Source organism: Balaenoptera borealis (assembly GCF_965194805.1).
Source record: "Balaenoptera borealis genome assembly, chromosome: 1".
In the NCBI taxonomy this organism is placed as follows: domain Eukaryota; kingdom Metazoa; phylum Chordata; class Mammalia; order Artiodactyla; family Balaenopteridae; genus Balaenoptera; species Balaenoptera borealis.
Window position 1 is genome coordinate 84,551,541 of NC_138860.1, and position 24,551 is coordinate 84,576,091.

The window sequence follows — 24,551 nt, forward strand, 5'->3', positions numbered from 1 at the left end:
AGATCAGCTGAGTGCTTTGTGACCACCTAGAGGGGTGGGATAGAGAGGGTGGGAGGGAGGGAGATGCAAGAGGGAAGAGATATGGGAACATATGTATATGTATAACTGATTCACTTTGTTATAAAGCAGAAACTAACACACCATTGTAAAGCAATTATACTCCAATAAAGATGTTTAAAAAAAAAAATTCATGAACAGTTGGGTCTAGTCATGAAGAGGCTCAGATAGAGAGTGAGGATTAATCCATGAAAAGTTTAGGTCCAGCATAAAAAAGAGACAAGTATCTAGCCATAAAAAGGAGATTGCAGTGGACATTCAGGGTCTACATCCACACAGCCTCTACCACTGTAAGCAGGAAACAGACATCAGTTATAATCAATCTAGTGATAGTAAAAGGCAATCAGGAGATTGAATAGACAGTCAGCTTCCACTCATGGTCAGTCTGAGTGTAGTCATAAGCAAACTTGGTCCAGCACAAGAGGAAGACAAGGCTCTACCAAGGAGAATTAGAAGACAACTCTAGACATTCAGAATGTCAACGTGGCCAGACAGCAATTCATGGACATGCTGGGTCTACCCAAAGAGAATCTGAGTCCACTATAACAGGAAGACGTGTACAGTATTTGGCTATGGAAAATCAGGAGATAGCTCTGAATACTCCAGTTCTGTTTACAGACAATCTGCACATACAAGGTCTAAATCAAGTATAAGCAGACATTGAGGATCCAGTTATAGTTGATAACACACAATAAGGAGACTCACATAGAAAGTCAACATTAGTCCATGCATGGTCTGAGTATGATTATGGACAGTTGTGAAACAGGAAGTCAGAAGATGGGTTTATATACTCAGAGTCTCACAAGAACAGACACACACTGGAAGACAGGCTGGACCTGCTCATGAACAGCCCAGATCTGGCACCAAAAGCATATAAGGTAGTTATGGACAATCAAGAGATAGCTGTGGACACTCAGGATCTACCCACACACAATCATTTACAAAGTCTGGCTATAGTATCAACAGAGAAGGGGGATCCAGTTATAGTCAGTCCAGTATACTGAAGGACAATCAGAAGACAGGGAACAACAGTCTTCACCTTCCCATGATGAGTCTGAGTATGGAGCTAGTAGCACGTGAGGAATAAATTACGCTAGCCATGGGAATACTGGAGATAGGCCAGGGTTCTGTCAAAAATGGACATTTATTCAGAGGCAAGCTAGGTCTACCCATGCAGAATTAGAGTCTAACACAAGAGAAAGATATGGGTCTATTTATGGACAATCTGGGTCATCCCACGGGCAATCATCATCTACACAGACTGGATCTGGAATAAGCAGACGGCAAGGATCCAGTTACAGTCAGGCCACTGATAGTGAAGGTCAATCAGAAGATTCAGAGAGACAGTCAGTATAAACCCATGGGTGGTCTAAGTCCAGTTCAAAAAACCAGTATGAATCCACTCATGGCCAGTCACTACACAAGTCTAGATATTCAGGGTCTCATCAAGGCCAGAGAGCCTTCCCACGGACACTCAGAATCCAGCAGAGGAATAAATCAAGGATCCTGCCACAAGCAGTCAAGACATAGCTCTGACACTCAGGGTCTCTTGAAGGGCTGATGACAATTTATGGACAGTCTGATTCTTCCCATGGATCATCAAGATCAAGCATGAGAGAAAGATAAAGATCCTCCGTGAACATACAGGACACAGTTCTAGAGACTCAGCCTGGGTACGCAGCAAGCAGACATCGAGGATCCAGTTCCGGTCAGGCCAGTGATAATGAAGGGAAATCAGAAGATTCAGAGAGAGCATCAGCATCAACTCACAGACAGTCTGGATGCAGACATGTGAAATAGCATGCAGGAGGACAAAGAGATAGGTCCATACAGTCAGAATCTCAAAAGAGCCAGAAAGACACTCAGGGACAGTCAAGATTCAGTCCAGCAAGCAGATAAGCCTCTAACTAGGAGCACACAGCAGACTGCACTAGATATTCACAATCTCATCATGCCCAGATATCCACCAATGGACAGTCTGGGTCCACCCATGAGAGATTTAGGTACAGCACAACAGAAGGACATGTATCCAGCTATCAACAATCAGAAAATAGCTTGACACTCAGGGTCAGCCTACAAACTTCATCCATACAATCTGAACCTAGTAAAACTAGAAAATGAGCATACAATTATTGTCAGTTTAGTGGTGGTGAAGGAGACTCAAATAGAGAGTCAACATAAACCCATGGACAATCAGAACCCAAAAAAATAAGCCTCCCTAAAGACCCATTCATGAACATTTCTGAAGACCAAGCTAGAAATTCAGAGTCTAGTCAACTACCCAAGAGCAGTCAGAATCCAATACCAAAAGAATAATGTATACGACAAATTCTTTCCAGGAAAAAGTCATAGTCATAATCAGGCAAGAGACAGCACACTCAGAAGCCAGACACATCAAACCCAAGATCAATTTGGGTCTAATCATATTCAGACAGTCATTAGTAGAGACAAAGGCAAGGATTTGGGTTATAATTGCAAACATGGCAGCTATGGAAGTGCTGAATATGACTATGGATGGTCTGAAAACAATAGAACAGAACATTTAGCTTTGATTCCAGTCCACTGAAATCTGGGAATAAAAGTACAAACAAGCCTAGGCTTGATCAGTCAGGATCTGCTTCTGATCATTCAGAGTCCAGATCAACAGGTAAGATAGAAAGGCAAGGATTTAATTTTGGATACTCAAGAATAAGTTATAAACTTGATACCGATGATCAGTCTGAATCTATCAGAGGTGTAAGACCATCAACTGCTTATAGCAGGTCCCCTGAATGACCTCAGACAATTAGAATCTAGTCATTTTCTAACTACTTCCCCTATTGTCCATAATTCACTTCAACTAGAAAACAGGCACCTAACAATGGACATTCTAGTAACTCTGAAGTTCAGTCAGGATAATCAAACAGAAAATCATCATCTACTAGTAGACAGATGACTTCTGGCCATGAAAGACCAGGATTCAACTCAACAATACTGGAAGACAGGAGTGCAATAATACCCACCCAAGCAAGTTACATCTACAATCATTTTGAGTCCAGTACAAATGGAAAGCAGGATAATAATGTCCAATCTAGTGATACATCCAGGCAATCATGGTATGAACAAGGACAATCAAGTTCCCCAAAGTGAAAATCACATCTCCAGTTCTTACAAATCTGGTGACAGCAAAGCCCCACCTCCCCCGCAAAAATAGGAGAATGCAACTATTGCTATACACTCAGTACCAAAACCAAAGGGTTCAATGGAAGGTATAAAAAGGAATCTAGCCATACTCAGCTATGGGACAGTGGAAGGTACAGCCAGGATGAGGATATTTATCAAGATGGCAGTTCTGAGACAAGAAGTAACAATGGAAGCAAGCGAAAACCAAGTTTTTACTACTTTTTGTAGCAACACTCCACTCTATGAATACATCCACGAGCAAAGGGACAATTACCATAAGTGAAACACCAACAGGAGAGGAACTAACTCAAAAAACTAAGCAAAGACAGGAGAAAAATACATAAAGCACAGGAATTTGTAGTGAAAAACTGCTTTTTAAAGACAGTTATTTGTCTCTATTGTTTTCTTTAAAAATGTAATTCTACTTTAATCATTATACTTCCTGTTAATCTTCCTTTAAAGGACAGTGTATACTTCTCCCCCTCAGCTATATGTTAGTGATATAAATTTAAATGTAATAATATAATACAAAAAATTTTGCTGTGTAGGGTTCAATAAGAGTTAAATATGAGCACTTAAGTTTTGAAGTTTCTGCCAAGTTTGATATTACATGTGACTCAAAAGTGATGTATTAGGTCTTACAGCATCATCAGATTACTGTGACTACAATACCTTGAGTTTATAGACAGAGCTTTCAAGTCTTTGGTTTCAGACTATCTACTGCATAAAAATTGCCAATATAAAAGTATAAACACTATGTCTTGCCTCTTCCCTTCTCCATTATCTTACTACATATAAATGGTAAAAACTGACCCAAACAGGCAGAGAATTAAGGATGCTTTGCAGAACAAAAGCATTTAAGCACAACCAAGGAAGATGAGCCCTCAAAAAAGCCTGAAAGAGGGCGTGAAACTCAGGTTGTAAAGGGCTGACGAGTAAATGGAAGATAAGGGAGTCAGAGACAGGGAGTGCTCACTGCTCTTTTAAAAAGTTGAGGTATGGGGCTTCCCTGGTGGCGCAGTGGTTGAGAGTCTGCCTGCCGATGCAGGGGACACGGGTTCGAGCCCTGGTCTGGGAGGATCCCACATGCCGCGGAGCAACTAGGCCCGTGAGCCACAATTGCTGAGACTGCGCGTCTGGAGCCTGTGCTCCGCAACAAGAGAGGCCGCGATGGTGAGAGGCCCGCGCACCGCGATGAAGAGTGGCCCCCGCTTGCCGCAACCGGGGGAAGCTCTCGCACAGAAGCGAAGACCCAACACAGCCAAAGAAATAAAATGAATAAATAAATAAATAAGTCAGGAGCGCTTAAAAAAAAAAAAAAAAACCTAACCCATGAAGGATTTAAAAAAAAAAAAAAAAATTGAGGTATGAAGAGGTGGAAAGAATTAGATGATGGAGATAACTTAGATGACAAGTCATCATCCTTCCCCCATCTCAAGCCCTGCTTTTCTCAGTGTGTATGATGACAACACAGTCATCCAAGCCAGAAGCCTTGGTTACTTCCATTCCCTCGTCTCTCAACTGACTGATCTTCCTTATTCTACCTCATCTCGCTGTGGTCTAGTATCAACAGAGCAGTGAGTCAGATCATGTCTCTCCTCTGCTCAAAACCCTGCATAATAAATAAGCCAACAATACTCTAGTATGTTAGATGTATGTATCACATAGAAAAGGCAGGGAGGCCTTGTGAGATGCTAATATTTCAGCAAAGACTTGAAGGAGATAAAGGATTAAACCAAATGGATATCTGAGGGAAGACGTTCTTGAAATAAAATTCCTAAGGAAAGAGTGTGCCTGAAGGTTTTGGAGAATAGCAAGGAAGCAGCATGGCTTCAGCAGAGTCTATGAGGAGAGGGAAAGTAGGAGGAGAAAAGGTCAGAGAGGAAACTGAGGCCCAATCAGCTTCACACTCATTACATTCGCTACATTCCCTCCCCCCTCCCTGTCCCTCTCCCTCTCCCCCTGCCCCTCCCCCTACCCGTTCCCTTCCCCCACCCCCTCCACACTAAAAGACAAAGGTTCTGGATCTGACTCCCAACAACCAAGGTCTCTATGTCTCGCTTTTTCCCCTCCCATACTTAAAGCTAGGACATCGCCTCTGCTGTCTCCCATGCTAGCAGGTCTTTTATGCCACCTCTGTAACATCTGGAGGATCCCTAAGGAGCACTCCCAAACACTTTCTCCATCTGCCCACTTTGAGAGACCAGGTCTGCATGCAGAAAGCCTCAAGTAGGTAGGAACAAAGGGATACAGGCTATAAATGGCCATGCCAATAAGAGAATCAAACAGCAAGTTAAGGAGATGGAAACACACTAGTGAAAGATATTGACAGAAAAAATAAGAGGATACGAGTAAGAATGAGCTCTGGATTCCCAGCATCTGGGTGTTTTTGAGAACTTGAAGGAGAAAAGGGAGAATACTAAGATGAGAGAGAGAGAAACAACTGAATAGGAAGGCAAATCCTCAAGCAGAGTTATTCCAGGGCCTGGGCCTGGAGCTGAAAGATATATCAACGTGCCTGGCCCACCTCCCAGATAATATATGTTAAGCTATAAAATTACATCAGATCCATTTTCGATTCTTTTGAGATAAGAGAAAAAATGACCCCTGTACCTGGGGAGAAAGAAATAGGGGGGAAACACCTCTTGGCCAGTTTTATATTATAGCTGACTTCTTTTTGATTCCATTTACCCCCAAATCATGACCATCAACACTCTCTGCTTGTTATGTCCCTGCTTTTTACCATCTCCTCATTCATAGACACTAAGGTACAAACAACTCTCAGAAACTGCACAGGGAGTTGAGGGTAAAAGACAGAAAGGACAAGAGGGAGACTTTCCCTAGCATTTCCCTAAGACCCAGCAGATGGTGCTATAGGAACAGTGCCTTCCAGACAAGAGTGAAAATGTGACTGAACAGAGGTGGGAAGAAAGCTTCACTGTTTATCCTCACCAATCTTATTTGTTTGTGGGTTGGTTTTTTTAAGTCAAAATTAGATTCCTTAAGAATTGTCCCCCAAACCCTTCCAAAACAGGAATAGTCCCCCATCCCCTGGCTATTCTTAGGAAGAAACAGATTTGAGTTTGAATCTTTTTCTCCACTTAATAACTGACTTGAAACAAGTTTTGTATTTTCTCTGAGACTCAGTTTTTCATCTGCAAAATAGAGGCAATAATTCCTACATCATATGGTTGTTGTGAGGATTAATAGAATGATGTACAGAAGGGCACAGAGCACTGTGCTTGGCATAAAGGGGAACGTAATTTCCTTTCTTCTGCCAACACATAAGGCACTGAAAAACCTAGAACATGTCACATACCTTAAGAAATCTCTTCTCCTGAACCCTGTCACCTCCAAGGGGATAAACCACTAACTAAACTAATGGCGGAAGGCGGGGGGTGCAGACTTCATGCCCACTTTGTTAATGTGGAGCACGTACTCTGGTAAAATCATGAATCTCAGTTTGGGAAAAGACTTCTGTGATAATCTAGTCTGACTCTTACGTTAGTAATTCTCAAAAGGGAGACAAGAGGCCAAAAGGCACATTTCAACATGCCTGTTGTTTTCATGACACAAACCGAAAAATAAAGCTCATCAAACTCTGATTGTTGATTTTGCAGGATAATCAGAAAATAAAGCACTGAAAGGATTAAAACTGCTTACACGATACATGAAAGTTCCTTTAATACCCCTGACAATAAATACAATTACTTTGCAAAGACCTCATTGCATTTTCAGCCAACAGAGATGTTAAAAGTTTCTTCGTTACATCAAGTCAAAATTTACCTCCCTTTCATGGTCGCTTGTTCCCTTTCCTACCACCTCACATACGCCAGCGTTCACAGACATGCACGCTTTTCTCTCTCACAAGAATTAGTGCTTCCAATGTCCCACACTTCCCAGCCCTTCTCTTCCCTCTAGATTCTCCTCTCCTGTGAATCTTCCTGACAAGCAAATATAGAAGAGGGCCAGTGGGGTGGCAAAGTACAGCCCAGAGGCCATATCGAGGGCATCACCAATTTGCTAAAAATGGCCCCTAAGCTAAGAATGCTTTCTACATTTTTAAGGGTTGAAAAAAACTTGTTACATGTGAAATTATGAAATTTAAGGGTCAGGTGGATCAACAGGTTTTATCAAAACACAGTCATGCTCATTTGTTTACACATCATTTATGGATGCTTTCCTGCTGCAAGAGCAGGGTTGAGTAGTTGCAACAAAGCCCATCTGGCCTACAAGTCTATAATATTTACTACCTGATCGTTTACAGAAATGTTTGCCAACCCCTCCTGTAGGAGAGCACTGGCCCCAAAAACATGTTTTACCCACAACCCTTTCTTCCCTCTGTGGTGAAAGCCAGCTCCTGCAGGAAATTAGCCCTCACTCAGCAAATTCCACCCCCCCTGCAATCCCACAGTCTCAGTCACACCTCTGATGAAGCGTGACAACCAGGCCCAAAACAGGCATCCAGAGGAATGGCCACATTCTGTGTGGCCACAGAATGGATACTGACTCTGCAGCCCTCTGAGTAACACTTAGAAGAAAACAGGTAGCCTAATAATGGCAAAATTTGGAATCATATAATTTATCATTTCCCAATAGTTGCTACAACCCCTTCCCAAACCCTGATGATCATATTGCACAAGTTGTAAGTCTATGTCACTTCACCCAGCTTCAGTGAGATTTGTGCTACATATTCAACATCAACAACAGATGGAGTGTACAGCAAGGTCCTCAGGGACGATTCCTAATGTAAGATTCAGTTTATATCCAGGCGAAATCATGTCCTCTGAGCTGAACACAGGAAGAGAAAGGGCAGATCCTAATCCTGTGAAAAAACAGAGGTGGTCAGTGCAGAGCACTGTAGTCATGACCCTTACTCCTCTTTCATTTCGATTCAATTTGGCAAACATTTATTGTGGACCTTTATATGCCAAGCAATGTGCTGTGTCTCCAAGTGACATAGGGATTATATAAGGCCTGTTCTCTATTCTAAGGAGCTAATAACCTAGAAGTGACATAGGCACATAGACAAATACATTTGTGTGTCTGTGTTTGTGTGTGTGTGTGTGTGTGTGTGTGTGTGTGTAAAGGATATACACCAAACAATTAACAGTAACTATTTCTGGGCAGTAGGATTACATGTATTTTCATTAACTTTTCTATAGTTATCTACATTTTCTAATTTTTTATATTAAATATTAATTACATAGTAAGAGAATTTTAAAAGACTATAACACTGTGTGATTGATATTAAAATAAAATTATGAATAAGGGACACAATTATAACTCTCTCTCAAGTAATTCAGGAAAGATTTCCTACAGAATATGAAAGGTGAGTTTGAAAAATGAATAGGAGTTTGCCAGGCAGATAATGATGAAAGATATTCCAGAAAAATATATAAAACAGTATGGTATATTCAGGAAGGTTTATGAAGTTAATTACTGGTGGAGCACAAAGAAGGATAGGGAGTGAGGAGATATGGCTGTAGAGAGGCCACAGCACAGATCATGAGGAACCTTGGATACCATGCTAAAGAGCGTGGATTTCTTCCCAATGTTAGATAGTGGTTGAGTGAAAGCAACATTGATGAATGGTCACTAAAGTCTCATAAACAGACTTAGGTAAAGAAACAAGAGGGCTCTGCCGCCATTATCCATTCCAAGAGGTAATAATATCATGGGTGACACCTTGGCTGGAATCCTGTATAAGAAAATTAAGTTTAAAAAAGAGAGTTTGACTAGATGATCTTCACGGCTCCTTCCAAACATCAGATTCCATGATTTATTGACATCTGGTCCCTGATGTCCCCGCACACACTCCATTCAACTTCAATTAAAATCCGTATAATTTGTTATCAATGCATTATGCTAGACACCTTGTTGAACAGTACAGAGGTCTTTCATTGCAGTGTCCAGAGACTCTGGCAGGTGGGGTTGATACTAGCCCAGATTTGGGAACTGCTAACAATCTCAGGTGAACAGGTAAGGAAGTGAGAAGGTAAACACCTGGGAGGTGGAAATGTAGGTGGATCTGGGCTTGTTTGGAAGTGAATTAGGACATCTCAAAGAGAGCAGCTCCTCCCTAAGATGGACTACTATTCCTTCTATAAAAAGGCCACTATCCCCAACTAGCAGCACCCTGTAAGCTGCTTCAGTCTCCATCCTACTTGTTCCTCTGCTGAACCAGGTAAGTGAACAGGAGTACTTAGGGCTATAAATTATGAGAATCCAAGATGTGCTCTAAGGCAAAGAGGCTCTGGGCACCAGGCTCCTTTGTAATATACATACTTTGGGGAACTTTGGTATAAGTTTAGCTTTATTGAGAAGGAAAATGAAGAGATAACTGGGATGGTAGTACCTCCTTTCTTTGGGGTCATTTCCTTAAAGATCACAAGGCTCAAATTATCCATCAGTCAGGTTGCCTCCTTTACTCTGAGCCTTTTCTCTTTGATGTGTAATCAGTAAAGCCTGAGGGTCAGTCCCTGCTTAAAGAATGAAAACAGAAGCTGCCCCTGGCTCCATACCACATAGGCCTGTGGCTGGCTTTGCCCACTTTGTCTACTTTCTCTGGCCTACAGTCTTGAGCATCCAGGTGAGCCCTGGTGCCCCCCAGCTGGAGTCAGGCATGCAAATGGATGGACCTGTCCCTCCCTAGTTTGAGGGTTGCAACCTAGAGCGAAACTGAGGGAGTGGATGGATTGGCGCACTCAGGATTCCTACAGCTCCCAAACAAAGCTATGAAAATTATCCCTGGTAGAGGCAGGGAGCCCAAAACAGAAAGTCATTGTTGCTCCATTCATTCAGGAATGGAAAGAAGAGATACATCAATAGATTCTGTTCCAAATTACATCACTTTCTTGCTACATGGCTTGAACAAGTCATTCAAGTCTGGATTCGTTCTTGATTACAACAGAATGAAATTAATCATGGCTAATTAATGCTGAACAATTATTACAAGTGACTCAAACTATTTATCTATTTAAGCAATAAAAAAGAATAATAATAGGTGGGTCTCTGTCCTTTTTTTCCCCTCTAGGTTAACTGAATTTACAAAAAGATGCCTAAACTCCTACAAAGCACTGTCACTATTATCAATCTTTTCTACCAATATGCCACCCAGGATGGGGAGTGTGACATGTTGAACAAGGCAGAACTGAAAGAACTTTTGGAAAATGAGTTTGATCAAATTCTGAAGGTAAGAACTCTATGTCTGGACTGAAGACAGCTGCAATTCTTTTAGTCACCCCTTTCTACCTTTTTGTCACATATGTCAAATTCCTGGAGAACTTTCCCTACTTGGTTGTAGAGAACAGTGTTTAAAAAAAGGCTTGAAATAAAGTCAAAAGTTGACCCATAATGTTTCCATAACATGACCAAGGGAAGTGATCCTACTAAACAACAGGGGAAAATCCACAGATTAAATAATGTCCTATGTGAGTAATTCTTCTGGAAAGAAAATGAGCTGGTTCTCAGAAAAACTGCAAAGTAGATGAAATGCATCTTCTTCCCTTTGTCTTTCTTCAACCCAGAACATCCTGACCACTGTCCATTACTGAGATTCTGGCACTATAAGGCCTCTGAGTTCAGGAAATTAACATCTTACTCCTAAATCATAAAATAGAGTAACTACCACCCTAAAATGTTAGCTCAGGAAATAAATATTCATAAGCTTATATCTAGCTCTTGATCTTCAATTCATTAAATCAAGCTGCCTACTGAATAGTTCTATTTGGGTTTCTATGGATGCCTTAAATTCAGTGTCAGATGCGAAACTCATCATCTTCCCTTTTAAACAACCCTCCTCCTCTTCGACCACGGCATAATCTGGTGCCATTCTTGATTTCCTCTCTCAGCAGGATCCTCCACCCTCCAACTTCCATCGAATTCACCAACAGTCTCTCAAAACAGCCCATTTCTCTCCATCACTATTGCTAGTCTTTGGGTCAGGCCACCTTCCACTTCCAATCTCAGCATTATATGCAAATCTAAACATTTCACAACTCAACTCAAAATCCTTCAACAGTTCCCAGCTCTTAAACTTCAAGTTCCTTAACACAACTTAAAAGGTATGATCTGGGGCTTCCCTGGTGGTGCAGTGGTTAGGAATCCGCCAGCCAATGCAGGGGACACGGGTTCGAGCACTGGTCCAGGAAGATCCCACATGCCGCGGAGCAACTAAGCCTGTGGTCCACAACTACTGAGCCTGCGCTCTAGACCCCGTGAGCCACAACTACTGAACCTGCGTGCTGCAACTACTGAAGCCCACGCACCTAGAGCCCATGCTCTGCAACAAGAGAAGACACTGCAATGAGAAGCCCGTACATCGCAATGAAGAGTAGCCCCCCCGCTCGCCACAACTAGAGAAAGGCCACACGCAGCAACGAAGACCCAACACAGCCAAAAATAAATAAATTAAATAATTTAATTTTTTTAAAAAATCTTTAAAAAAAAAAAAAGGCATGATCTGGTCCCTATTTATCTTTCTAGCCATATCTCTTGACTGTTGAGACTCTATATTTAGCAATCCTGAATCTCTCAGTTCCTTGTATGAACCATGCTTCCTCTCACCTCTGGCTCTCTGTTCATATTGTTCCCTCTGCCTGCAACAATGTTTTGCCCCTCCTGCTCTTTCCCTACCCCTTTATTTGGCTAATTCCAACCCATCATTCAAAAGACACCACTTCCTCTCATTAACCATCCTTGAACCCCCAGTGGTTGTCCTCTGGTATAATGTTTCACGTGAAATTATCACCATACATGGAACTTTTAAGTTTGTGTGTCTTGCCCAGTAAACGTCAAGTTCCATTTTGTCAGGAACCAAACTTGTTCATTGCTTTATCCCTGAACCTAACTCAATGCTAGGCAGATAGTAGGTGCACAATAAATGTTTGTTGTTGAGTTAATTAAGTAGTTAATTAATTAAAAGCTGGACAAATAAAGAAAAGCCATATAGAATTAAAGCAGTTATCCAAAATTATTGTTTATAAATTAGCTAATCATATATATTTGACCCATTCCTTAAAAAATAATCAATTCCCTGTTCCCTGTCATCTTCCAGTTGCACCCTTTTCTAGCTATTCATTGTATATTCCTTTTTCTCTTTCTGCTCGGGATAGGGCAGTCCAGCCTAAAGGACTATGAGGCTGAGCTCCACCTAAGTAAGCTAAACATTCATATTTCTACAGCCTTCCTTCGATTGGTTAGCTCAGTGTGTGCTGCATACTCACAGAGCCTCCTTTTGTACCTTGTTCCTATACAGAATCCAGATGATCCAGACACTGTAGATACCATCATGCAAAATCTCGATTGAGACCATAACAAGAAGATCGAATTTACTGAGTACCCTCTGATGATATTCAGGGGGTGGCTCAGGCTTGTAATAAAATCGTCGGCAAAGACTACTGCCAAGCTTCAGGGTCAAAGCAAAAAGATCACAGTCACCAGCACCAAGAGGAACAGAGTGAAACAGAAAAGGAGGATGAAGGGCAAGAATTGTCTTCTAGTCATTCAAGTTGGAGTGAAGGAAAACATGATTCTTACTCCAGAGGCTCCAGGGGCAGCATTAAACACAGGTCTGGGTCCAGCTCCAGAAGAACTGGGCATCAAGGAGGCTTGTCTAGTGCTGGGCACAGGCAAAGCTCTGGGGAAAGAAAAAGAGAGTCAAGTTCAGGCTACTTCAAGGATAGTAAGAAAAATAAGCATGGTTCTCATCAGCACAAAAGGTCTAGGAGTGAAGAAGTTGGTTATACTCATTCAAGGAACTGTAGCACAAGATCAAACTCAGCAAATCAGTCAGGTACTTATGGAGAACAAGGGCATGTGTGCCACTCAGAGGATCAGTCTTCCAGTTCTGACCAACACTGGTCTGACTCAAATGAATCTTTAGTGAAGAGACAACATAAGAAAAAATCATGCCAGTCACTTAGTAAGCAGCATTGTGGAGTCATCTCAGGGAGCTGTGGAGGACAAGACCACCGGTCAAATTCAAATGAGCCCACTGGTTGTGGTTATGGCTGTGGCTCAGGCCAGCCCTCTCAACAGAGATGGCATGAATCAAATGAAGGATATCAATCAGGAAACTGTGAAGAACAAGGATACTGTTCTACTTCTAGTTCGAGTGAGGTATCCAGTTATGGCCAACACAGGTCAGGCTCAGGATGGTCTTCTAGCTCTATCCAATGTGGGTCTGGATCAGGTCAATCCTCTGGCTACAGACAACATAGATCTGGCTCAGGTCAGTCTTCTGGCAGCATGGATCTGGCATAGGTCAATCCTCTAGCTATGAACAGCATAGTTCTACTTCAAGACAGTCACCAAGCTGTAGCCAACATGGATCTGGCTCAGGTCAGTCATCTAGCTGTGGCCAACACAGTTCCGGATCAAGCCAATCTCTTAATCATGGCCAACACAGGACTGGATCAAGTCAGACTTCTAGCTATGGCCAACATAGGACTGGATAAGGCCAGTCTTCTGGCTTTAGACAACATGGGTCTGGCTCAGGAGAGTCTTCTGGCTTCAATCAGCACAGATCTAGCTTAGGTCAATCCTCCAGCTATGAACAACATGGTTCTACTTCAGGACAATCACCAAGCTGTGGTCAACACAGATCTAACTTAGGTCAGTCTTCCAGCTATGGTCAATGTGGCTCAAGTCAACGTGGCTCAAATCAGTCTTCTAGCCACAGCTGACACAGTTCTGGCTCAAGTCAGTCTTCTGGCCACAGCCGACATATATCTGGCTCAGGTCAGTCTTCTACCTTTGGTTAGCATGGTTGTAGCTCAAGAGAGTCATTTGGCTTTGGTCAGCATGGATCTGGCTTAGGTCAGTCCTCTAGCTATGAACAACATGGTTCTAATTCAGGACAGTCACCAAGCTGTGGCCAACATGGATCTAACTTAGGTCAGTCTTCCAGCTATGGTCAACGTGGCTCAAGTCAATGTGGCTCAAGTCAGTCTTCTGGCCACAGCCGACATGGATCTGGCTCAGGGCAGTCTTCTAGCTTTGGTCAGCATGGTTCTAGCTCAAGAGAGTCATTTGGCTTTGGTCAGCATGGATCTGGCTTAGGTCAGTCATCAAGCTATGGACAATACCAATCTGAATATGGTCAATCTTCTAGGCATGGAAAACATGGTTCTGCTTCAGGTCAGTCCTCCAGCTTTGGACAAAAATGGTCTGGATCAGGTCAATCTAGCTATGGCCAACACAGGTCTGGCTCAGGTCAGTCTTCTAGTTGTGGCCAGCATGGATCTAGTTCAAGACAGTCTTCAAGCTATGGTCAATGTAAGTCTAGCTCAGATGTGTCTTCTAGCTATGGCCAACCTAGGTCTGGAGCAAGCCAATCTTCTAGCTACAGCCAACATAGGTTTGGCTCTAGTCAGTCCTCTAGGTATGACTGTTATGGGCCCAGATCAGGTCAGTCTAGCTTTGGGCAACATGGGTCTAGCTCAGGAGAACCTTCTGCCTTTGAGCATGGATCTAGCTTAGGTCAATCATTAAGCTCTGGATAGTGTGAATCTAGATATGGTCAATCCTCTGACTATAGACAACATGGTTCTGCTTCAGGACAATAATCAAGCTGTGGTCAACATACATCTGGATCATGCCAGTCTTCTAGCTATGGCCATTGTGGGTCTGGATTAGGTCAATCTTCTAGCTATAATCCACAGAGGTCTGGATCAGGACAGTCTTCTGGCCATGTCCAATGTGACTCTGGCTCAAGTCAGTCCTCTAGCCATGGCCAGTTTGGGTCTGGATGGAGTCAGTCTTCTAGCTATGGCCAACACAAATCTTCCATGGGTCAGTGTTCTACCCAGAGTCAACATGGATCTGGCTTTGGTCAGTGTCCCAGTTCTGAACAATATGGGCCTGGCTCATGTCATTCATCTAGCTTTGGACAATATGATTCTTGATCTGGTCAGTGTTCTAGCTCTGGATAATATGGGTCCGGCTCATGTCACTCATCTTGCTCTGAACAAGGTGGTTCTGGGTTTGGTCAGTGTTCTAGCTATGAGCAACATGAATTACAAGGGAGATGTAGGTCAAGTCCAAATGGAACTCATGAAGGGTATAGCAGACCCCAAATAGGCTCAACCCCCAATCAGTCAAGAAGAAACAGCCAGGAATGGTCAGGGTACAGCCAGAAAGAAAGAAGTAGGAGTTGTAACCCATCAAGTAGCAAGTCGAATGGATATGAGAGTATTCATGGACAATCAAGAACATGTAGGCAACAAAGCCAAGGACGGAGCCAGGGTCAAAGGGAATCTGGCTCTAGCCATTCAAATTGTAATGAAGGGAAACCAGGAAGCAGTTATAGACAAGATGAAAGCTCCTCAAGTTGTGGCTTTAGACAGTTTACACCCTCCTATGGACAGTCTAGATCCAACACTACCAATACTTTGTTAATTTGCAAGGAGGATAATAGACAAGGTGGCTATTATTACCAGAGAGAAGGAGGTAGCTATGAAGGGGGAGATACAAACTCAAGTTCCCACAATTTCCATAGCAGCACTCCACTCTCTGAATATGTCCAAGAGCAGAGGTGCTAATTCAAGGAATGAATAATAAGGAGAAGTGAAATTAACTCAAGTAGTAGTTTAAGAAATATGAAACTTATATACAAGCAATTCGTTATGAAACTTCTTTCTAACACTGGATGTATCTATTTCTGTCTTTTCCTTTTAAACATGTAACTGTACTCAATTCCTTGTTATTGGGTTCCTTCCAAAGAATGTACGGTATGGGGGCTACTTTGTTAGGAAATACTGAGTTGAATAAATAATGTGTGGGAATAAATTTGGAAGAATAAGGCAAAGCATTTGAGGAGCCTGGGGTTTAGTTGAGGTGTCTTTTTGAGAGCTCCTTACTCATCATATGATGCCAAAACTAATGTTTCATCTCTAAACAGCAAAAAATTATAAATGTATTACCAGTTCTGGAGCCAAAGCTTCTCTTATAGTAACATGGACCACAATTTTTTGTGTGCCCCACAATGGATGACAGCAGAAAAAAGAAGACCCTGAAAGCAAAGACACAGCATTGATAGTGTCTTTGCTTATCAAAACCACCAAGCCCCTATTCTTAGCTGCATCTTTAATGAGTAAACTAACAAGAGGCATTAAAAAGTGGCACCAGGTGCTTCTCCCTAACCTGTGAGTGAGAGCATTTTTTTCTTAAAGGGCAGGGATGAATCAGTTCAGGATTAAAAGATCCAAATGTGGGCTCTGACTTGGTTTCAGCAAGAAATATCTTGACCCCTACTACTAAGAATTTTCTCCAGGTTAAAAAAAATTTATAAGAGCAATAGCATGAAAATACAACGGCTCTAAACTACTTCTGTAGTTCACTGACCTGCCTCATAGGACAATACCATTTATACAGCGATGGAACAAAACACTGTCAGCCACTGCTTCATAGTTTCTTAGTTTGGCTGTCGCATATTTGTTTCAAGTCTTTGGATTCAAATAACTGGACTGCATTAAAACTGACAATAGATAATGGTGATCAAATACTGAGGTTTGTCTCATCTCTGCTTCAATTCACTCTCACACACAGGTGGTCAGACTAAAAACTAACTTAAATAGTTATTTTCCAAGGCCCTGTCCTTCACAGATAACCCAGAATATGTAAATAATTTTTTAAATTCAAAAACAAGACAACTCAATTTTAAAATGAGCAAAAGATCTAATTGGGCACTTACCAAGCAAGATGTACAAATGGCCAATAAGCACCTGAAAAGACGCTCAATGTGCTTAGTCATCAGAGAAACGCTAATTAAAACATAATGAGATACTACTACACACACATTAGAATGGCCAAAATTAAAAATACGGGCAATACCAAGTGTTGGTATTACTGGTGGAAAGTAAAATGATAATGCTTTGTGATGACCTAGACCCAGAGGGGTGGGATAGGGAGGGTGGAAGGAGGCTCAAGAGGGAGGCTATATGGAGATATATGTATACATATAGCTGATTCACTTTGTTGTACAGCAGAAACTAACACAACATTGTAAAGCAATTGTACTCCAATAAAGATATTTTTTAAAAAAAGAAGAAAGTAAAATGATATATTCACTTTGAAAAATAGTGTGGCAATGTCTTATAAAGTTAAATATACATGAGTATATGACCCAGCAATTCTACTCCTAGGTGAAATGAATACATGTCCACATGAAGATTTTTACATGAATGTTCACGACAGCTTTAATAATAATACCCAAAACTTAAAACAACCAAAATGTGCACAATTGATGAATAGATAAACAAATTGTATAGTCATCCAATGAAACACTATTTAGCAAAGAGAAAAGAATGAACTGCTCATATACATGACATGGATGAACCTCAAAAACATTATACTGATCAAAAGAATCCAGACACAAAAAAAGTACATACGGACTTCTCTGAAGGTGGAGTGGTTAAGAATTCACCTGCCAATACAGGGGACATGGGTTCGAGCCCTGGTCCAGGAAGATCCCACATGCCGTGGAGCAATGAAGCTTGTATGGCACAACCACTGAGCCTGCGCTCTAGAGCCCGTGAACCACAACTACTGAGCCCGTGTGCCACAACTACTGCACCCCTCATGCCTAAAGCCCGTGCTCCACAACAAAGAGAAGCCACTGCAATGAGAAGCCCGCACACCACAATGAAGAGTAGCCCCCACTCGCCGCAACTAGAGAAAGCCCGCACACAGCAACAAAGACCCAACGCAGCCAAAAAATTAATTAACTAATTAATTAATTTTTTTAAAAGTACATGTTATATGATTCCATTTATAGGGAACTGTTAAAGACAAATTTTAAAATACAAAACATAGAAAGTAGACCAGTGGTTGTCTAGGGCAGGGAATAGAACTTATGAACTTATGAATTAGCTGGAAAGAGGAACCCAACGGGACAGTCCAGGGTGATGGACTTATTCTACATTGATATATATATTTACATCAAAACTCATAAAATAGTATACTTAAAATGGTGTATTTCAATATGTAAATTATACCACAATGAAGTTAATTTTGTTTAAAATCTCCACACGGCTTTTTGTGAAACTTGATACACTAATTCTAAAATTTATATAGAAGATCAAAGAATCAAAAATAGCTAGGACAATTTATAAGATAAATAAGGAGGAGGAATGTCATCTTAACAGATATCAAACTATATTACAAAGTTATATTATCTAAGACAATGGCGAATTGTTGTAAAAACAGACATATAAAGCAATGGAGGGACTTCCCTGGTGGTCCAGTGGGTAAGACTCCACGCTCCCAATGCAGGGGGCCAGTGTTCAATCCCTGTTTGGGGAACTAGATCCCATATGCATGCCACAACTCAGAATTCAGCATGCCAGCAACTAAGAAGTCTATATGCCACAACTAAAGATCCACATGCTGCAATGAAGATCCCGCATGCCGCAACTAAGACCCAGCACAGCCAAAATAAATAAATAAATATTTAAAAAAAAAAGCAATGGAACATCCAGAACAGACCCAATTAAGTTATAAATGTCCATAAATCAAAAGACATTCTCAAAAAGTAAAAAAGACAAGCCATCGATGAGCATAAAACTTCTGCAAGGCCTATAAACAACAAGTAATTAATAGCTAGACTGTACATAGAACTAATAAATATCAAATTAGGATAAAACAGCAAAACTTACAAAAAGAAAGTTTACCAAAATAGAAATTCGAACAGCCAAGTGACATTTTTAAAACAATGCTTAGGGAAACATAAAATTAAAATACAATGAAATACCATTTCATAGAGATCAGGTTAGAAAGAACTAAATTCTGGCAATATCTAGCATTGGGGAGGACTGGAGCAATGAAGGTCTACATTGGTAACCATTTAGGAAGCAATCTGGCAATGACACAGGAGTCAGAAAATGTTGCAAATAACTTAAAAGTTCAACAGAAGAATGGATAAATAAATTGTGACATATCCATATACTAGAATGCTATACAACAGTTAAAATTAATGAGATATACCTGGGGTGGGGGGGGAGGGGAGTACAGAATACAACACCAAAATATATTCCACATTGGCATGTAGATTGTTTTGAGTTGAAGGCAATCAAGGCCTAGCAGACTTAGGAAAAGTTTTGTTTCAGAGGTCTGTTTGTTTGTTTTTGCCTCTCCCTTAACTGTCTAAAAGAGTTTAGGTAGGGGGCCTATACCAGGACCAGATCTATTAGCAGAGATAACTTTTTGTATCAGAAAGACTTACCTACATGGCCTGGAAAACATCTGTTTACCAAACATTTGCTCTTCTCAACTTCCTGTGATTTTTCTTCCTCCCTTTGAGGACTCCTACCCCTTCTCCTTTGCTCAGAATGGTACATAAGCCTCAATTGCCTGACTGCCTTTGAGTCTCATATTTTTATGGTACTCCCATATGTATGAAATTAAATTTGTTTTTCTCAAGTTAATCTGTCTTATATCAATTTAACTATTAGGCTAGCCAAAGAACCTAGAAGGGAAGAAGAGAAAAGTTTTCTGCTCCTAAGTATATTCAGATCTTCCTCAACTTATCATGGAAGTTATATCCCAATAAAACCACTGGAAGGTTAAAATATCTTAAATTGAAAATGCATTTAATATACCTAACCTACCAAACATCATAGCTTAGTCTAGCCTACTTTAAATATGCTCAGAACACTTATATTAGCCTTTAGTTGGGCAAAATCATTTAAAACAAAGCCTATTTTATAACAAACTGTAGTACATCTCATGTAATTTATTGAATACTGTACTGAAAGTGAAAAACAGAATGGTTGTAAGTGCATCAGTTGTTTACCCTCGTGATCACATAGCTGACTGGGAGCTGTGGCTCGCTGCCACTGGCCAGCACCAAGAGAGAGAACTGTACATGTCACTAGCCTAGGAAAAGATCTAAATTCGAAATTCAAAGTACAGTTTCCACTGAATGCTTATCATTTTCAAACCATCGCAAAGTTGAAAAAGTGTAAGCCAAACCACTGTAAGTCAGGGACTGTCGATGTATCTCAATATGGAGAAGTCCCCAAAATATAAAGTGAAAAACTTGTAAAACATGTATATATTGTGTGTTACCCTTTATAAAGTGTTACAATATACATCATAATACCATATATTATTTGTAGTTAACACATACTTGGTAAATATAAAAATCTTTATGGGAATGTTAAACACCAGATTCAGGATAGCGGTTACCTCTGGAGAGAGGGGAGAAAATGGGACTGAAAGAATAAATGAGGCCAAAAGTTTTCTTAAGCAAGTTGATGTTTATTATATTATTCCCTACACCTATTTGTAAACCATAATTATTTCACAAAAGGAGGACAGAAAGATCAATGTGAGCATGACATCAAGGACCACTCAAGGGAGAAAGTGTTCTGACAAGCTACTCCACTGACATACATGGTCCGGCATGTCCCAGGAGTTGAAATAAACGTATCAGCAGATCAATGCCTGATGAGATTCATCAACTGAATCACACAACCAACTGTCTGGTTCAGACTTGAAACTTACCAGAGAACCTTCTGAAATGTTGGCTTCCTATAATTTTCCCAAAAGGCCAAAGCATTCACTAGCCAGATTAATAAAGACACCTCGTGTTTCTGACAGCACATTTCTGATTGGAAATTAATAAGCTGGCATTCTAGTTTTCATGCTTCATACCCTGGTTAGTTTAGTTACAAAGAAACAGCTTTCCTGAGTCTAATCACCACTGATACACTGATATCAGTGTACATCTGAGTCTACAAGGATGAGGACCAAACTCTAACCCTTTTACCAGGCAATATCTCAACCTTACTTTTTGCCTCTTCCAAATTTCAGGGTTCAGGAGAAAGAAAATTAAGATAAAGCAGGAAAAAAATTCAAATAAATGCCTCATTGTACAGCTAAGCCAAGTTTTTCATAGTATTCCTCTTCTCCTTGTTATGACTCCAGAATCTAAGAACCAAAGTGTTTCACCTAAGAGAAAGGGGTAGACTAACTGTTTGGGGCAGGATCTTACAGGATCTTAATAACTTATCTAGGGTCTGGATCCCAATTCAGAAAATAAAGAAAGTCAGTTTTTTTTCTGTGCACTCAATATGCAATTAATCTCTGGGAGACAGATTCATACTAAGCAAAGTCTTAACAGTCCAATTTTTAACAAAAGATAGATATGCATTGAGAACAGGAACCAGTTGTCTATCATGGGAACTTCCTTCCCACTGGATAGATTCATTTAAGAAATATCAGAGGTTCTTCGATGAGCTTTAGAGCAAAGGAGTTTGATTCTCAAAGTGTTGCCCTATCATGATTTAACAATTTGTCTTAAAAGGGAAAGAGTATGAAACTAACATTTTTATTGAGTTCCCTATGAACAGGGAATACTAAATTATGTGCTGTACATATATTATTTAATAATATTATTTATTGCTTAATTTCACTCTCATAGCAACCCTGCAACTAGAGGAGCTACACTCATTTTATTGAAGAGGAAACTGAGACTCTGAAAGGTCAAGTGACTTGCTTACATTAGTAGAGACAGGATTTAGACCCAAACCAGCCTGACTCAAAAAACATGTGAAGTTACCATATGTCTTCCACTCTAGTAATATTTCTCTTTAAACAACTACAGTCAAACTTCTAGGACCAGAGCAGCCCCCTCGTCTGGACACTGCTGGAGTCACACCAACTGGTACTCATCCTCTGACTTTCCTTTTCCTACTCTCCATGCAAATATAATGTCCTTGAGGGACACTTGAGAAACACCCTTGCTCATTAGCAACATACATAAGAACAATTTTAAGGGAGGACCCCTGTGGCAGATAACTCATCTCCTCACATTTTATTTATCTGATCACATTTAATGCTTCTCATTAGGTTCAATTCCAGAGGGTGGCATTTCTGACCTAGTCCTCCCTAGTGCACGCCTTATTTGAGGTTCACTAGGGGCTACTTATAAACAACCTCCCACAGTCTAGCACTCTTTAAAAACAAAGATCCTACATCAATTCCCCCATCAGCCAGAATTCCCTGTCTCTGCCCTGCCCCCATCACCCACTCCTGTGCCCTCTGACTCCCTCACTCTGTACTCTCTACCCCATATATGAAAGACCCCTGAGCAGCCCTCCCGGCTCCTGCTTGGTCCTTATCTACAAGTCCTAGTCAGAGCATTCCAGATGTTGAAGATATTATATCATCAGGTAATCTGAGACACAGCTATGACAAATTTGCCATGCAATACTCCCATACTGCATAGGCAGAGAACAAAACTCCATGTGCAAAGACATCAAAGAAGTAATATGTTCAGGGACCAAAGAGTAGACGTCTTTGGCTGAAGCATGTAGGCAAAGAGTATCAGGAACTGTGCCTGGAAAAGCTAGTTGGGAAAGGCTTAAGTGGACTGTGAGGTACACAGAGAAGAAAAGTCAGGGAAGAACACTGATAAAGATGAATCAAAGCAGGAGGAGAAGCAGGGGAAACTGCTGTTCCAGAAGCCAAAAAAGAGAACTCCGGTAAGTAACAGGCATGAATATAAAATGTATTTTAAAAAGTTACAATAAATAAAACCAGAGAGAACTGGCAGAAGAGTAAACAAATAGATCGATATATCTGAATAAACAGTCCAGAAATATATATACATATATATGTATTTTTTTAAAGGACACGTGGAGTGTCTGCTACATTCTCAACATATGTAAAGCACTTGGAAAAGTGCCTAGTCCACAGTCATCCTCCAGTAAATATTAGTGGCTACCCTTATTATTATTTGTTGTTGTTGCTGCTGCTGTTGCTGTTATTATTACAAATCAGTATGGAAAGGACAGATTCTTTCAAGAAGTTTGATAGGAAAGAGAGGTAGGAGAGTAAGCAAGGAAGACAAAAGAAGCCTTTACAAGAACGAAATTAAAGTATGGGTTGAAAACCTAGGAGGCACCCAGTAAAATTTACTGAATGAGTGAATTATGTCTATAAGCTAAGGAGAAGGAGATTGAAAAGAAAGAGATGGTCGATACCAAAAAGGGGGTTCATTGCTGGCTCAAGGATCTGGAAGAAATGACAGAAATGGAAGCAAGAGTACATATAGCAAAATCAGCCCTAGAAAGGAATAGGATTCCTTATATGCTTGAGGGTAAAAGGAGGTAAAAATGAGTGAAGATATTATTATCTCAGTGTTACTAAAAGAGGTTCCTAGGATGAGAATTATCACCTGAGGTACTTATTCAGAAAGCTAATTCTTGGACTACCCCCGAGACCCACTGAGTCAGAATTTCTAGGAGATGGGATCCAGCAACCTGCATTTAAATGATCTGTTGGATTCCTTTGAGAAGAATGGAAGTTAGGAGAATACACATCTGTTGCCCCTATGCAGAAAGCAAAATTGACCCCTTGCCCATCACTATTATGACTAAGTACATCAGATCCAACTGTTGCAGGGGGAAAAAAATCTTTATGCCCTGAGATAACCTGAAAATATGGAAGAAGATTCTACCTAAAATTAGTGTCCCCAAGTCAATGAAGCCTTGAGCTCTTTCCTGTAAACTGCTGACTCCCTCATGAAAAATGTTTCTCCCTGACTTTCGAAATACTGACATCTACAAGTATGATAATCAATCACATGGGGAAATCACTGATTTTTACCCACAAGAAATGACCAACTGTAACCTTGGTAACCTCAGGATTTTTTTTTTTTCCTTTAAATGTCTCTGTGTCATTTATTCAAAGAAACATTCTTCTCAAGACTGGACTCCTAATGCTTTTTTAGACACTCCACCATCTGAACAAAGAAGGAAGTGAAGTGATCTGCTAAAAGGAATATAGGGAGGGAGGGAGGGAGGCTTGAAAGGAGTGGGAAAGGTGTGAAGTAGCAGTTGAGGGGTCTGGGAAGGGCATCAACTAGGAATGAGGAAAGATTGTCAGGTAGGATTCAGAGACTAGATAAGGTAGAAAAATCACAAAGGTGTAGAGAGAAGCGAATGCACCATAGTACATGATATCACCAACACCCAACAGCCTGGCAGAAGAAGCAAAGAAAATGGCAGATATGAAATCGGCAGGGCAGGTGTGAGGACAAGTGAAGGGTCCAAGGCACTGAACGATCCCTAGTGAGGGTTACAAGTATGGGAGAAAGAGACATCTTACAGTATCTCTCCTGGGCCCAAACTGTAAGTGTGAAGGGAGGGATAATCTTACAGTCAAATTTCTCCTTAATTCCATTACTGTAGTAAAGATGGGGCTTCCTAGCAGCAGCAGCTTTTCAGGTAAAGGTAAATAACAACATGGAATATACTAGGACCTATGCATCAATGCCAGGTCACTTATCCCTTTTTAACCTCACAACTCTTTGGAGCAGAGAT

General features: G+C 40.9%; 2 protein-coding genes and 1 pseudogene across 4 annotated transcripts in view; 1 reads left to right on the forward strand and 2 right to left on the reverse strand.

Annotated features, from left to right (window-relative positions):
* The window catches only part of LOC309607998 (late cornified envelope protein 2A-like), a 366,173-nt pseudogene that overhangs the window by 143,607 nt on the left and 198,015 nt on the right, over positions 1-24,551 (reverse strand). The gene's annotated exons all lie outside the window — the stretch shown is intronic.
* LOC309607986 (uncharacterized protein) overlaps positions 1-24,551 on the reverse strand; it is a 104,932-nt gene that overhangs the window by 72,217 nt on the left and 8,164 nt on the right. The window lies entirely within an intron of this gene.
* LOC309607574 (uncharacterized protein) lies at positions 11,950-17,764 on the forward strand (the record flags this gene model as incomplete). The annotated part of the gene is made up of 3 exons (XM_082346250.1): positions 11,950-11,958; positions 12,580-13,479; positions 13,986-17,764. 3 exons carry the CDS (start codon positions 11,950-11,952, stop codon positions 14,724-14,726), a joined length of 1,650 nt encoding a protein of 549 aa, XP_082202376.1. The 3' UTR covers positions 14,727-17,764.